This window comes from Oncorhynchus kisutch, linkage group LG15, assembly GCF_002021735.2.
Source record: "Oncorhynchus kisutch isolate 150728-3 linkage group LG15, Okis_V2, whole genome shotgun sequence".
Classification (NCBI taxonomy): domain Eukaryota; kingdom Metazoa; phylum Chordata; class Actinopteri; order Salmoniformes; family Salmonidae; genus Oncorhynchus; species Oncorhynchus kisutch.
The window spans coordinates 51,819,077-51,835,695 of NC_034188.2; the positions used below are offsets into that span (position 1 = coordinate 51,819,077).

The window sequence follows — 16,619 nt, forward strand, 5'->3', positions numbered from 1 at the left end:
CCGCAAGCCACTTAGTTATCATTTTTGCCTTATGGCAAGGTGCTCCATCATGCTGGAAAAAGGCATTGTTATTCACCAAACTGTTCCTGCATGGTTGGGAGAAGTTGCTCTCGGTGGATGTGTTGGAACCATTCTATATTCATGGCCGTGTTCTTAGGCAAAATTGTGAGTGAGCCCACTCCCTTGACCGAGAAGCAACCCCACACATGAATGGTCTCAGGATGCTTTACTGTTGGCATGACACAGGACTGATGGTAGCGCTCACCTTGTCTTCTCTGGAAAAGTTTTTTTCTGGATGCCCCAAACAATCGGAAAGGGTATTCATCAGAGAAAATGACTTTACCCCAGTCCTCAGCATTCCTGTGCCTTTTGCAGAATATCAGTCTGTCCCTGCTGTTTTTCCTGGAGAGAAGTGGCTTCTTTACTGCCCTTCTTGACACCAGGCCATCCTCCAAAAAATCTTTGCCTCACTGTGCATGCAGATGCACTCACACCTGCCTGCTGCCATTTCTGAGCAAGCTCTGTACTGGTGGTGCCCTGATCCCGCAGCTGAATCAACTTTAGGAGATGGTCCTGGCACTTGCTGGACTTTCTTGGGCACCCTGAAGCCTTCTTCACAACAATTGAACCGCTCTCCTTGAAGTTCTTGATGATCCGATAAATGGTTGATTTCTTACTGGCAGCAATATCCTTGCCTGTGAAGCACTTTTTGTGCAAAGCAATGATGACGGCACGTGTTTCCTTGCAGGTAACCATGGTTGACAGAGGAGGAACAATGATTCCAAGCACCACCCGCCTTTTGAAGCTTCCAGTCTGTTATTCAAACTCAATCAGCATGACAGAGTGATCTCCAGCCTTGTCCTCATCAACACTCACACCTGTGTTAACGAGAGAATCACTGACATGATGTCAGCTGGTCCTTTTGTGGCAGGGCTGAAATGCAGCGGAATTTTTTTGGGGGGGATTCAGTTCATTTGTATGGCAAAGAGGAACTTTGCAATGAATTGCAATTCATCTGATCACTCTTCATAACATTCTGGAGTATATGCAAATTGCCATCATACAAATTGAGGCAGCAGACTTTGTGAAAATTATTTTTGTGTCATTCTCAAAACTTTTGGCCACAACTGTACAGTATGTCATGGGAAACTGATAAAAAAGAAACAATCAAAGGGCAAACAATTCACACAATGTGTCAATGAATGCGCAAGAATAGGCAGGAGACAACTGAGCGCATTCTGGAGAGTTGAGTGCATGCATTCTGGAGAGAGATGAGCCATATATTTCCTGCACACCCCTCCCCTTCTTCTGGTTGCAACATTTTAAATTATATTTTTTTATCAAAGAAGCTAATGATCCTCTGTGGCTAAGTCTGGTGAAGTTCTTTGAATGCTTTTTTTTAGACAGGAGTAAATATGTAATTTTGCAAAACATACATTTTATTTTAAGGGAAGCCATTATCCTAACAGTGCACTGTGCACCCGCCAAACATTCCTTTCCAATTCTCAAGAGGCTGAAACCAGAGATTAGTATATAATGACAAGATGCTCATGTCTCCCCCCTAACCATGGGAGTCGTTGTCCCAAAGGCGGTAAGGCAGGCGACAAGCTTAGGTCTGCATATTATGCGCATAGAAATGCATTGGGCTTACTCTGGACAGATTTTGGCGAGAGTGAGCCCTCTCGCTTCACCTCTTCCTCTCTGCTGAATCTCCACCGGATAAAAAATCAGAATGAGCAAAGCAGCGCCCCTCTGTCTCACTATATGTAGCCCATGTATCTGATGCTGTCTGGACCAAAACAGTATGGCAGGTCATACTATTTCTTTCCAGACAGCATCAGATACATGGTCTACACATACTGAAACAGAGTGGCAGTGTTTTGTTCGCTCGGATGCTTAATCTGAAATTGATGCATTTTTCTCTCAGCGCACGTCTTGGTCAAATAAATGATCGATATTTCAATGTTTTATTTGGATGGGCAAGGAGGATGGGACACGCCCCCTAAGACCCGCCCTTAAACGACGGCCCTGTGTGTGAGTGCCTCAGTGGGATGTGTGTGTGTATTGGTCTGAGTGTGGCAGTTAGTGAGTACAAGCACGTGCGTGATGGCCGGGGTGGGACGGGTGCGTTTGCTCGGCTCTGCACCAGTCTGCCGAGTTTTGTGTTACTGGACAAGCTCCTCCTGCTGCTGCAATCACTCTTCATCGTACCGGGTCTCTGCAGCAGCTAGACCCTCTAATCATACCCTCATATCTCCCTCTCTCGTTCTCTCTCTCTCTGTTTGTGTGCTGTAGTGGTGCAGTTAGAGTCCTTCAGATCACTCACTTCCTCCCTCTCCTCTCTTCTCATCCCTCCCTCCCCTCCCTTCCTCTCTCTGAATCAGGTGTCATCTGGAAGTACCGCATTACAGCACCTGCTTAGAGAGGAGGGAGGGAGGTAGGGACAAATAGGCTGACATCCCACAATATACATACAAGCATGACGCATCCCCCACACACACACACATATGTGTGCTCACATATAGACCTATAGCTACACATTGGCAAACATATGCACACCCTGTATGTCACACACACACACGCACGCACTCAGCCAAGCGCACTATTCTTTACTGATGCTATGTCAATGTCTTCACAGCCCATGCCTATTCCCATTTATCTATATACAGATGTAGGATCTTAATTTGAACTAGTTTGCTACAGAAGAAAGGTTATCCTGCAGCAACAGAAGAATCAAGGCCAACATTTTAAAGAGGAAATTACAAACTTTAGAAGCCTTTTTAAACCTTACCCAAACCTTACAAGTTTGTATTTCCTGACGTGCAGGAAATTCTCAGCAACAAAAGAGTGATCAAATTAAGATCCTACATCTGTACTGCATCTAGTGCATCTGTAGGGTGAGTACATTCCCACACTGAGGAGGGGGTTACTTGACAGTATGTCTATCACATCCTTTAATACACAATCAGCTAATCCCATTCACACTTAATCAGCTGAAATGTCTTAATGACAATCAAAGTCTACATCTCCAATGTAATGGGAAGCAATTGGTAGCTACTGTGGCTCCCTGCCAATACTAAGAGACTAACTAACCTAACCTGAGTAGCATCTGGTTCTGCAGGGGGAGTCCAATGAATGTCCCCTCTATCTTTTGTGCAAGAGGCTTTGGTTGGGAATGTTACATCACGTCAGTAGCGACCACGCATGATGAGTCGACGTTTATCACACATGAACATTGCCTTGAGCTACTTTTTACCCACTTCTACACTGCTGAAGCTACTGTAATCTCTGGTAATATGTGAAAAATAGTGTACATGTATGCTATCTGTACATGTTACTGGGAGTTAAGAATATGTCTGATGCTAAGATCATTGTCTCGAACTATAGGCCTATAAACACATGTACTGAACTATACTAGTACAATAGGTGTAGCATTCAGAATCTCTCTCATCCTATAAGGCAAGTCTGTAAATGGTTTTAAACACCAACATATGAGCCAAAGCTTTTTCTGCACCACTCGATCCGCTATTTCAAGGCAGGAAATACTGCAGTGTACCGCCCTCTCCCTCCCTCCGTCCTTCTTTACTCTCCCTTACTCTCCTCTCCCTCACTCCCTCCCTCCCTCAGCACACCCGATATCTCCCTCCTCTCTCTGTCTTTCAGGTTTTTTTTCTGAGGCTCAAGGTCATTGTAAAAGAGAAGGTAAAGACTAGGGTTGTGGGGGTCACAACATTTTGTCAGCTGGTGATTGTCAAGTAAATTACTGTCGGTCTCAATGTAATTTATAGTCAATTAACATAAGCATATTTAGCATTTTTTTAAAACATTTATTGAACCTTTATTTAACTAGGCAAGTCAGTTAATAACAAATTCGTATTTACAACGACGGCCTACCCCGGCCAAACCTGGACAACGCTGGGCCAATTGTGCGCCGCCCTATGGGACTCCCAAACGCGGCCGGATGTAACACAGCCTGGATCTCCTAGCTTCCACACATAGCCTGCAAGTCAATGATGCAGACCTTTGGAACGTCTACATTTGAAAAATTCTAAAGAATCCATGTAATACAGCTTACACCTTCACAGTAAATCCATGATTTATTTTAGACAGGTCGAAATAAGCATGATACGAAGAAAATGTCATCTATTTCAGAAAAACAGAATAGCATACTCTGCGTTGTCCTTATGTTAGATCCCGATCTGGCTATGCCAAGTGGCTGTGGAGTACACCAGTTCATTTAGCAGACAAGATTTGCATAGAATTCTGTGGCATTATTTTATAGTATGAAGAATACTGTGTTGAGCAGTTCTGTGTTGAGCAGCTAACAAAAAAATAGGTACACCTATATGCTTAATTTAGAGTTATTAATGTAACTTTAGTTGTTCTACAAACGCTGGGCTATATGTTCTGATTTTTAATACATTGTAAGGCTGCATAATGCGAATCTAATAATGATTTGAAAAAGTAGCTTGAAAGGCATGTACACACTTCAGGCTGTACACACTTCATCAGTCTCTCATTCACAATTTTTGACAAGCACTTGACAATGCCTTGAATTTCATGGTGGCATCCTCTTTGTGTGTCTTTAATGCACACTAAAAAAATCCATGCCTTTTGCGGCCAGTGGCCGTGGGGCCCTTGGCCCGGGGGTGCTGCGTTGTGCTGTATGGTTCGAAGCACCTCTCACTCACATGGCTCTCCATCACGTGATTGGTTCTCGACACATCAGGGACGCAACTGCGTGCATCCTTATCCAATTCCTAGGTGCATGTTGAAGATATTGGAAGCACTGTCCACATGTACTTTTTGTCAGCCAACAAGATGAGTAGGCCTAATGAACAGCAAAAGCACTAGCCTATGCTGTTATGTGCTAGAAATAAATAAACATACTCTGGGACAGTAGTAGGATGCGATAGATCCCAAAATAATACATCCACTAGCATCAAAACAACGTTTTAAGGCAATGTTGTAAAGGTTGTCTTCGTCGTCTGACGACGAGTATGAAATATCGGACCAATGCGCAGTGCGGTAAGTGTCCATGTTCATATTTATTTAAACTCAGAACACTAAACAAAATAACAAAGAGAATGAAACGAAACGAAACAGTTCTGTAAGGTGACATACACTAAACAGAAAATAATCACCCACAAAACACAGGTGGGAAAAGCCTACCTAAGTATGATTCTCAATCAGAGACAACGATCGACAGCTGCCTCTGATTGAGAACCACACCAGGCCGAACACAGAAAGACAACAAAGAAAAAAGGACATAGACTACCCACCCCAACTCACGCACTGACCAAACTAACACAAAGACCAAATAAAGAAACTACATTCAGAACGTGACAAATGTGGCTGACGCAACAGATCAGAACGTTTAGCTTAAAATGTTGATTAACTATAAGGCTATTTTTTTTCACATTATAAGCACACAATGTGCACACGGCACTAGACTATAAGTGCAAAAGTTCCATTGGCGGGAAAACACCATTATCAAAAGTGACTGCAAATGCGATTAGGCATTTAATGCTTGTATTATAAAGGTGCATTTTTCTGGTGAAAATGATCCCCAAACTCACGCCCTGTTTATGTATGCCAGTTAGGCTCAAACTCACGCCCTGTTTATGTATGCCAGTTAGGCTCTACACCCCTCGTAAAGTGGATTAACGTGCTTAATTTTAAGTTATTTGGCCACTTTACTTGTGATACAAACCTTATCAAAGCATACAGGCCTATGGGCTAGGCTAGATGAGATGTGCGACTATGATTAGAAAACATTTCACAAACCAGATACACTGGGCATCATTCACAAGTGATAGGCTAATATTGTCACCCATTAGATTATTCTTTAAAAAAATATATATGTTTATTATTTTCCAATAAAAAAATCTAATAAAAAAGACAGCATTACTAACCAGGACATTCATTGTACTGTTGAATGGGATGGCCCATTTAGAGGACAAAACTTAACTCACATATATACAGAATAAAACAACATCCTATTAGGTGGTACATGTATAAGAAGACAGTATATAGTCACTACAAGCAGTGTAGTTAAACCCAAAATAAATATTGAGTGGAGTACAGCACAGAGTAGCAGCAGATCGTCAACCCAGTTATGAAGCGGGACTAGACCATTTATCCAGTATCGGCTGCCATATTTTGTAAAACATTGGATTTCTATTAGAGGTATTGTATCGAATCTTTTCCATATGTATTACATTCCCTAAATTCCGCAACCACATTTCAAAGGTAGGTACAGTCTCCAATTTCCAAAATTGCAATATGAGCCTTTTGGCTAATAGAGTTCAAAGAGAGACAGCTTTCCCTTCCTGGTTATTCCCATAAACTGTAACAAACAGAGCGATCAATGGGTCTGGGGCTAGTACTCTATCAAAGGCTCTAGATATGTAATAAAAAATGAGAGACCAGTAAGCATGTAACTTAGGACATGTCCAGAATAAGTGGGTCAATGTCCCCTCATCCTGTTTGCACCTCTCACACAGTGGTGAGGGGTCTGGGAATATTGTATGCAGTTTAACCTTTGAGTAATGTAACCTGTGTATCACCTTAAACTGTACAAGGTCATGTCTGGCATTCACTGAACTGTGGTTTATGTTCCTGAGAGCTTCTACCCAGTCCTCATCTGAGATTTCTGAACCAAGTTCTTGCTCCCAAGCCCTTTTAATGGTGTCTATGGATACCTCTATGTGGGCAGTCTAGAGAGCGACCCTTTTGAATGGGGTTTGACAAGGATCTAATGTAGGACTAATGTAGGACTATTTGGCTTCATGCCATACTGTGGGATATGTGTCCTTACGAAATTCCTGATTTGGAGGAATCTGAAAACATGTGTTGTTGGCATGTTGAACTTTCCCTGTAATTGTTGAAATGAAGCTAACTGACCATCTATGTTTAGATTACCTGTTGTTGTGAGCCCCTTTCTCCCTCTACTGTGAAAACACTATATCATCCATTGCAGGGTGGAAAGCATCATTCAGGCAAATTGGGCTGTCTATGTAAACAGTGGGTATGTTAAGAAAATACCTAATCTGTTTCCAGATCCTAAGCGTATGACAAATAACTGGGTGAGAGTCATAAGTGGATTTTTTCACATATGATGGGCTATTAACAAGTGCAGGGAGTGAGGAACGTTGACAGGAGGCCTGCTCAATCAAAAGCCATGAAGGCATATCCTTCTGTCTCATCGCAGGTAAACTTTTCCTCCAGAAAGACACAATGTTCAGATTAGCAGCCCAATAATACAGTTTAAAGTGAGGAAGGCCAAAGCCCCCCTCTATCTTGCGCTTGCATAAATGCTTCTTTGAAATTCTGGCTGCCTTGTTATCCCATAAAAATGGAGTTACTATTGAATCCAGTTTCTTAAAATAGCTTTGTGGTATGAAATTGGGTAGACATTGGAAGAGGTAAAGAAACCTGGGTAGGACAACCATTTTAATAGCGTTTATACGACCAACCAAGGAGATAGGCAGAGTTTTCCAAAAATCTATTTTTTGTTTAAACTGATATATTTTCATGTCCCAATTCGCTTTCAATAGCTGATCAAGGTCTCTTGTCACTACAATGCCAAGGCTTGTGAACATGTCCATCACTGTTCTAAACGGGGTAGATTGCAGATATTGCATATCCACAGGCCGGGATATTGGCATCAACCCACTTTTTTGCCAGTTTATCTTGTAGCCAGAGAAGGAGCCAAATGTGTTTATCAAGTTAAGTAAGGGTGGAATAGAAGTTTTAGGCTTGGACAAAAACAAAAGAACATCGTCTGCATATAGGGAAATTTTGTGCTGTGTGTCCTTTATTTTAACAGAAGCTATATCGGCACATGCCCGAATGCGAGTAGCAAGGGGTTCCATGTCTATAGCGAAGAGAGCAGGCGAAATAGGGCCCCCCTGTCGGCACCCCTTGAACAAGCGGAATGACTGCGACGTTTCTTGATTGGTTACCACGGGCGCCATTGGGTGTGCATAAATAATTCTTATCCAATTAATAAATTCCTTTCCAAACCCGAAGTGCTCCAGAACCGACATCATATACTTCCACTCAATCCGATCAAACGCCTTCTCTCCATCAAGAGCTATTACCACTGCCTCAACCTTATGATTGTGATACATTACTTTGAAAAGACATCTCAAATTGTAGTATATATGTCGGCCCTGGATAAAACCTGTCTGGTCAGGGTGTATGATGTCGGAAATACAGTCTGGAGACCAATGCCAAATCTTTTCAATCTCCCGAGGGGGAAAAGGTTTTGTCGTGCCCTCTTCACAACTGTCTTGGTGTGTTTGGACTATGATAGTTCGTTGGTGATGTGGACAACAAGGAACTTGAAACTCTCGACCCGCTCCACAACAGCCCCGTTGATGTTAATAGGGGCCTGTTCCGCCATCCTTTTCCTGTAGACCACGATCAGCTCCTTTGTCTTGCTCACATTGAGGGAGAGGTTGTTGTCCTGGCACCACACTGCCAGTTCTCTGACCTCCTCCCTATAGCCTCTCTCATGTTGTGTCATCAGCAAACTTAATGATGGTGCTGGAGTCATGCTTGGCGACACAGTTGTGGGTGAACAGGGAGCAAAGTGTTGAGGATCAGCATGGCAGACGTGTTGTTGCCTACCCTTACCACCTGGGGGTGGCCGTCAGGAAGTCCATGATGCAGTTGCAGAGGGAGGTGTCTAGTCCCAGGGTCCTTAGCTTTGTGTGCACTATGGTGTTGAACGCTAAGCTGTAGTCAATGAACAGCATTCTCAGATAGGCGTTCCTTTTGTCCAGGTGGGAAAGGGCAGTGTGGAGTGGAATTGAGATTGCGTCATCTGTGGATCTGTTGGGGCGGTATGCGAATTGGAGTGGGTCTAGGGTATCCGGGAGGATGCTGTTGATGTGAGCCATGACCAGCCTTTCAAAGCACTTCATGGCTACCGACATGAGTGCCATGGGGCGGTAATCATTTAGGCAGGTTACCTTTGCTTCCTTGGGCGCAGGGACTATGGTGGTCTGCTTGAAATATGTAGGTATTACAGACTCAGTCAGTGAGAGGTTAAAAATGTCAGTGAAGACACTTTCCAGTTGGTCTGCGCATGCTTTGAGTACATGTCCCGGTAATCCCTCTGGCCCCGCGGCTTTGTGAATGTTGACCTGTTTAAAGGTCTTGCTCAAAGGTCTTGCTCACATCGGCTTCCCGAGAGGGTTGTCACACTGTCATCCAGAACAGCTGGTGCTCTCGTGCATGCTTCAGTGTTGCTTGCCTCGAAGCGAGCATAAAAGGCATTTAGCTCATCTGGTAGGCTCGCGTCACTGGGCAGCTCGCGTCTGGGTTTCCCTTTGTAGTCCGTAATAGTTTTCAAGCCCTTCACGTCCAACGAGCGTCAGAGCCGGTGTAGTAAGATTCAATCTTAATCCTGTATTGACGCTTTGCTTGTTTGATGGTTCATCTGAGCGCATAGCGGGATTTCTTATAAGCGTCCGGATTAGTGTCCCCACTCCTTGAATGCAGCAGCTCTAGCCTTTAGCTCGATGAGGATGTTGCCTGTAATCTATGGCTTCTGGTTGGGATATGTACGTACGGTCACTGTGGGGACGACGTCGTCAATGCACTTATTAATGAAGCCGATGACTGAGGTGGTATACTCCTCAATGCCATTGGATTCATCCCGGAAAAATATTCCAGTCTGTGCTAGCAAAACAGTCCTGTAGAGCAGCATCCGTGTCGTCTGCCCACTTCTGTATTGAGCAAGTCACTGGTTCTTCCTGCTTTAGTTTTTGCTGGTAAGCAGGAATCAGGAGAATAGAATTATGGTCAGATTTGCCAAATGGAGGGTAAGAGGGATTTGTATGCATCTCTGTATGTGGAGTAAAGGTGGTGTATAGTTTTTTCCCTCTGGTTGCACATGTGACATACTGGTAAAAATGTGGTAAAACTGATTTAAGTTTACAAGCATTAAAGTCCCCGGCAACTAGGAGCACCGATTCTGGATGAGGATTTTGTTGTTTGCTTATGGCCCTATAGAGTTGGTTGAGTGCGGTCTTAGTGCCAGCATCGGTCTGTGGTGGTAAATAGACGGCTTGGAATAATATAGATGAGATCTCTCTTGGTAAATGTGTGGTCTACAGCTTATCATAAGGTACTCTACCTCAGGCGAGCAATACCTAGATACTTCTTTAATATTAGACATCGCGATCCAGCTGTTTTTGACAAAAAGACACACACCCCCACCCCTCATCTTACCAGACGTAGCATCTCTGTTCTGCCAGTGCATGGACAATCCCGCCAGCTTTATATTATCTGTGTCGTCGTTCAGCCACGACTCGGTGACACATAAGATATTACAGTTCTTAATGTCCAGTTGCTATGGAGTAGAATGTAAAAAAAGGTTCTAGCTGGAACCAAAATGGTTCTACCTGGAACCAAAATGGTTCTACCTAGAACCAAAAAGGGTTATTAAAAGGGTTCTCCTATGTGGACAGCCGAATAAAAATTTTAGGTTCTAGATAGCACATTTTTTTCTAAGAGTGTAGATACAATACTGTACTACAGTACTACACATATCATTTCAGACACTAATAGCATGGAAGAGACTGGAAGCTTTTATTGAGTGTCTACCATACTTCCTTTACTAATCTCGGAGTGTTTTGTGGGGAGAGTGGGGTTGTAGTTTCCTGTGGTTTCTTAGCCAACAGGACATTGTCAGCAGAATGTTTGTGCAGTGTGTATACAAAGACCAGACTTAATGGTTCAATAAGTATGTGTGCATTTGTGCGTGCGTGTGTGTGCTTGTACGAGTATAATTGTGTGCAAAGGACTTTAAGGTGGTAGATCAGTATTGGGAAACTAACAAACAACAGCAATCCACTGAGACTGTGTTTGTGGCTTGGTACCCTTTCATCTGGTTCAAGACTAGTTTGGACCAGAGACATGTATTTTGAGAGTTGGGCCAACTTTTAGAATTTGGAATAATTGTTCTAATTCTACACATTCAGTTACATACAGTTGGAAGTTTACATACACTTGGGATGGAGTTATTAAAACTATTTTTTCAACCACTTCTTGGTAACAAAGTGTAGTTTTGGTAAGTCGGTTAGGACATCTACTTTGTGCGTGACGCAAGTCATTTTTCCAACAATTGTTTACAGACAGATTATTTCACTTATTATTCACTGTATCACAATTGCAGTGGGTCAGAAGTTTACATACACTAAGTTGACTGTGCCTTTAAACAGCTTGGAAAATTCCTGAAAATTATCTCATGGCTTTAGAAGCTTCTGATAGGCTAATTTACATAATTTGAGTCAATTGGAGGTGTACCTGTGGATGTATTTCAAGGCCTACCTTCAAACTCAGTGCCTCTTTGCATGACATCGTGTGAAAATCAAAAGAAATCAGTCAAGACCTCAGAAAAAAATTGTAGACCTCCACAAGTCTGGTTCAACCTTGGGGGCAATTTCCAAACGCCTGAAGGGACCATGTTCATCTGTACAAACAATAGTACACAAGTATAAACACCATGGGACAACGCAGCCATCAAACCGCCCAGGAAGGAGATGCATTCTGTCTCCTAGAGATGAACGTACTTTGATGCAAAAAGTGCAAATCAATCCCAGAACAGCAAAGGACCATGTGAAAATGCCGGAGGAAACAGGTACAAAAGTATCTATATCCACAGTAAAATGAGTCCTATATCAACATAACCTGAAATACTCCACTGCTCCAAAACCGCCATAAAAAAGCCAGACTACGGTTTGCAACTGCACATGGGGACAAATATCATACTTTTTGGAGAAATGTCCTCTGGTCTGATGAAACAAAAATATAACTGTTTGGCCATAATGACCATCGTTATGTTTGGAGGAAAAAGGGGGAGGCTTGCAAGCAGAAGAACACCATCCCAACCGTGAAGTACGGGGGTGGCAGCATCATGTTGTAAGAGTGCTTTTCTGCAGGAGGGTCTTGTGCACTTCACAAAATAGGTGGCATCATGATAAAGGAAAATGTTGTGGATATATTGAAGCAACACCTCAAGACATCAGTCAGGAATTTAAAGCTTGGTCGCAAATGGGTCTTGGAGTGGCCATCACAAAGCCCTGACTTCAATCCTATAGAAAATTTGTGGGCAGAACTGAAAAAGCGTGTGCGAGCAAGGAGGCCTACAAACCTGACTCAGTTACACCAGCTCTGTCAGGAGGAAGGGGCCAAAATTCACCCAACTTATTGTGGAAGCTTGTGGAAGGCTACCCGAAACGTTTGACCCAAGTTAAACAATTTAAAGGCAATGCTACCAAATACTAATTGAGTGTATGTGAACTTCTGACCCATTGGGAATGTGATGAAAGAAATAAAAGCTGAAATAAATAATTCTCACATTCTTAAAATAAAGTGGTGATCCTACCTAACCTAAGACAGGGAATTTTTACTAGGATTACATTTCAGGATTTGTGAAAAACTGAGTTTAAATGTATTTGGCTAAGGTGTCTGTAAAATTCTGACTTCAACTGTAGTCTTATTTCAATATTTGACCATGTAAAGTAATGGGGCGTTAGGTCTAACATGGCTGACGTATCATTTTTAAGTGTCATGTGAATTAATCATAATGCAGAAAACTCAATGGCAAAAGTCTCTAGACACATGGCTCTGGTTTGGGCCAGAAGCTGTTGTCTCCTTCTCTACCAGTGGCATAGATGTCATCTCACCCCCATGTCGATTCCATTTCTCATCCTGTAGGTGGGTGATTGCAGCCCAGGACGGTTCATAGCTGGGTTGCCTGCTGACGGGGCAGGTGTTGACTGGCTGATGGATAGGCCGACCCAGGTGGTTGATGGACAGGCCTTCTCATAGACCTTGACCGCCTGTAACGTCTGGGCCCATTCAGCCAATGATCCATAGCCTTGAATAAAGGTGATTGCCAATGTCCATGGTCCTGTGTGTGTTCAGTGTGAGTGTGAGTGTGTGTTTGTTTTGCTGTGGGCAGTGGCTCAGCATACTTAATGACTAGTGGGTTCTATAGGGGAAGGATAATGTAGTATAATACCTTACTGAGGGACCTTAATATGGGTGATCATAATGTTATTACGTTTGGCTATATGGAGGTAACAGTGTTCAAGACTGGTCAAATATACTGGATCTCTGTCTGATGACTGAGATATGTGCCTTTGATATGACACATTGCACATGATTCGGTAAACCTGCTGACAGGCAAGGTCATTATGCAGGCTATGGGACTACAGACTACACACAGTAGCCTCTACCTCACAGCTCAATCTAAACATGTACCCTACAGTGTCCCTTCCACGAGGAAGCAGCTACTCCTCCTCTCTACTTCCTCACATTCAAAAGGAGCAGCCTGGTTACACCATCCGGAGAATGGGAATTGATGATCTATCCCATGAAATCAATGCTGCCAGCTCTGAGCTTAACTACTGCATAGCCACAGTAGTCTACAGACTGCAGTGCGGGCTATACAGTGGCAGTGGATGTGGATTAGCCTGCCCCCTTGTGGATAGAAAAAAGTATACTCAAAGGTCCCGATACCAAATCACAAATACTGTTGGTTGTTCGTCAGCACCCGGTGGTCATCGAGTGTAGCCTAGTCCTCTATATCAATACTAGTCCTCTATATCATCCATACTGATGTTAAATAGCATTTGTGAGCTCCTAAACGTCTACTATTACCAACTGCTCCTTGAAATAGTAAGAGGATGTATGTGAGCTTGTCAGCATTGCCCATTAGACATCATCGCTGCTGGTCTAAAAAGTAGACCGTCTGCGTGGCACTGTCTCCCCCTAGTGTAAACGTCTAGGAGGTGCAGCATCATGACAATACATGATTGTTCTAAAATGGTGAAGGTTTCAGAGGCTGGTTTGGTATTAGTCATCTCTTCTGCTGCAGACTGCACGGTGACCAGACAGTGTGAACTAGGCGTCATCACAACAGTTTGAAAGTGATAGACTATAGACACTACATGGCAATTATATTTTTTCCAATATATATTTTCTACATTCTACCTTTTATTGTAATATCCTATACGACATTACGATAACACAGATATGAACAGACATATGTGGAAAATACAGGTTTAAGCTACTGTATAGGCTTAATGGTGTCATGGCATCAAAATCACAGATCGGGAAATTCATCTCATGAGCTGTCATTACGCACCAGTAGCCTGTTGCCAAGCAGGCCTTTGCTTAGCACAAAACAGCGCTCTCACTATCCATCTTTATCTGACTGTTCTTTGGGATACGAATAATAAAGTGTTGGCTATGTGAATAAACGGGAAATATAACCTACACTAGTGAGGAAATGTGAATTGATAAGTGTATCCACCCAGATGCGCTAAACTCAGTATAGTTTGGCTTCGTCATAGCCAGCCGACCGAGGCAAAGCAAGCTGCCAGTCACGCTTCGAACCGCTATTGTGAGAAAGCAAACACTATGCCGATTTCTTTATTTGTAATTGAGGAGAAACGAGCATTTATTTCAGATTCAAGGCCTGTTTACAAATAGCCTGTACGCAAGGCGATGTTGCTAGCGATGCGTCTCTAGTGCAGAGATGATGGAGATACGTGGTGTCCGTGCGTCAGCGTCCATCCACTCCACTCCGCACCTGCATCAGTAGAGAGAGCATCACTGGACCTGCCTGAGCCCTGATACTTAAACGACTGTTCCACATTCTATAGGTAGAGAGCGGGCCAATAATAAATCCCCACGTTGTTTCAGTTTAGATCAGGCGTTGGGACGCTGGAATTATGCTTTTTGTGATTCACTGCACTTTATATCTGGATTTAAAACAACCGCACATCGTTTAGCCAACTGTTTTGGATCCTTGACTGAGTCTGTTGACATAGCCTAAAGTGTTAGGCTTAGAGGTGATGAAGTTGGCCATTTACAGTGATGGCAAGCGGCGATTTTCGTGGGCCACCAGTCTATTAACTAGGTAGCCTACAATAATCATACAGCGTTTCAGGAATATCTTAATTTTGCTCATTTACAAACACGCACACACACACACACACACACACTTACACAACGCGCGAGGAAACGGTGCACATTTGATCCAAGATAGTAAAATCTCTGTCGTCTCGCGTCTCTGTCACTCATCTTTCAAAATTACGATCCGCTGTTACATGAGACGTTTCCGTTATAGCCTACTTACCCATAATATAAACCACCAATCCCACGATGCTCAAGTTGATAGCTGGCATCCACGTCTTATTTCGCTCTTGTAATGTAAAATGCATTGTATCTCCTTGTAGTAAAACGTCACGCTATATGATTAAAATACAAATATCGTCAAATCTTCTGTTGTACTTTAAAAAAAGCTTAAAATATGTGTTATTTTTTCAGTGCTATGATATGGCTGGCAGTGACTGTAGCTGTAGAAATAGTTGATTATATGGTTGTGGGTGTCTCTCCAAAGAAGGCGGGGAGGTTGGAAATGGAATAAAACCCTCCACTCTTAGCTCCCTCCCTCTCTATCCCTCCATTTACCCTTTTCATATCTTATATTTTAATGTACAATTATTACATTACATTTACTCGCAACGATCTGCAGTATCAACTTAACAATCATGGAAAAGCACTTGAATTTCATAATTCACGGATGCCCTTAGATAAACTAATGAGATTTAATCATATAATAGTGTCTTTTATTGTTTGTTTGATCAGGCTCAAAATAGAATCACATCACATGTGTTGACTATCATTTTCCCATGCAGTAGACTATGTGTGTGTATTGTGCTGTCAGTATAGGTGATACATATAAATGTGGAATATAAATAGGCTATAGGCTAGCTAACGGAATCAATTATATTGATCTCTAATTATCTCTGTGTGTCCTAGACCAGGGATTTTCCAACCTTTCCTTGGGGGACGTAAAACCGTTCCATGTATTTGACCTATTCCACAGTTATTAACACACCTGATTCAACTTGTCAACTAATCATCAAGCACTTAAATAGGTCAATCAGGTCAGCATAATTGTGAAATGTCTGGGGGCCCAGAGGTTTGAAAAACACTGTTTGTCTGTCTGTCTGTAAGAAATCAAAGTCTATATACAATGAGTGCAAATAAGGTCAAATAAGGGAGTTAAGGCAAAAAATAGGACATGGTGGCGAAGTAATTACAATATGGCAATTAAACACTGGAATGGTAGATGTGCAAAAGATGGATGTGCAAGTAGAGATACTGTGGTGCAAAAGGAGCAAAGTAAATAAATACAGTATGGGAATGAGGTAGATAGATGGGCTGTATACAGATGGACTATGAACAGGTGCAGTGATCTGTGAGCTAGTGAGGGAGATGGGAATCTCCCATTGAGTAAAGGACAGGAATATTTTCATGACATCATCCTGAGACGAATGAATAAAAAACATTGTTTGATTGCGGTCATGGAAATAGAATTCTGAATTGTATATTTGCACTGTTTTTGACAAGTGTGTCTCAAATGAGGGTGCAGGGCAGTCGGGCACAAATTGAGCTTTGAATAGCAAGTCGAATGTTGTTCCCCCCTTATTTTAAATCAAAGTTACGGCCCTGCTTTGTGTGTGTGTGTGTGTGTGTGTGTGTGTATTTGTTTATAGAATTTCCACTTAACGAAATACCCTGGG

The 16,619-nt window shown here is 42.6% G+C and overlaps 1 protein-coding gene across 2 annotated transcripts in view; it reads right to left on the reverse strand.

Moving 5' to 3' along the window:
• Positions 1-15,426, reverse strand: part of LOC109906048 (sodium channel subunit beta-2) — a 28,783-nt gene extending 13,357 nt beyond the window's left edge. Inside the window, exon 1 of one of the 2 annotated variants that reach the window (XR_002257355.2) lies at positions 15,167-15,404. Coding sequence is in view for 1 of the 2 variants with exons in the window: in XM_020503703.2 (XP_020359292.1) it covers positions 15,167-15,251 (85 nt within the window). In the remaining variant the exon portion in view is untranslated. Of the gene's footprint in view, positions 1-15,166 lie in introns of both variants that reach the window. The other variant, XM_020503703.2, reaches the window with a different exon arrangement.
• Positions 15,427-16,619: the final 1,193 nt, after the last annotated feature.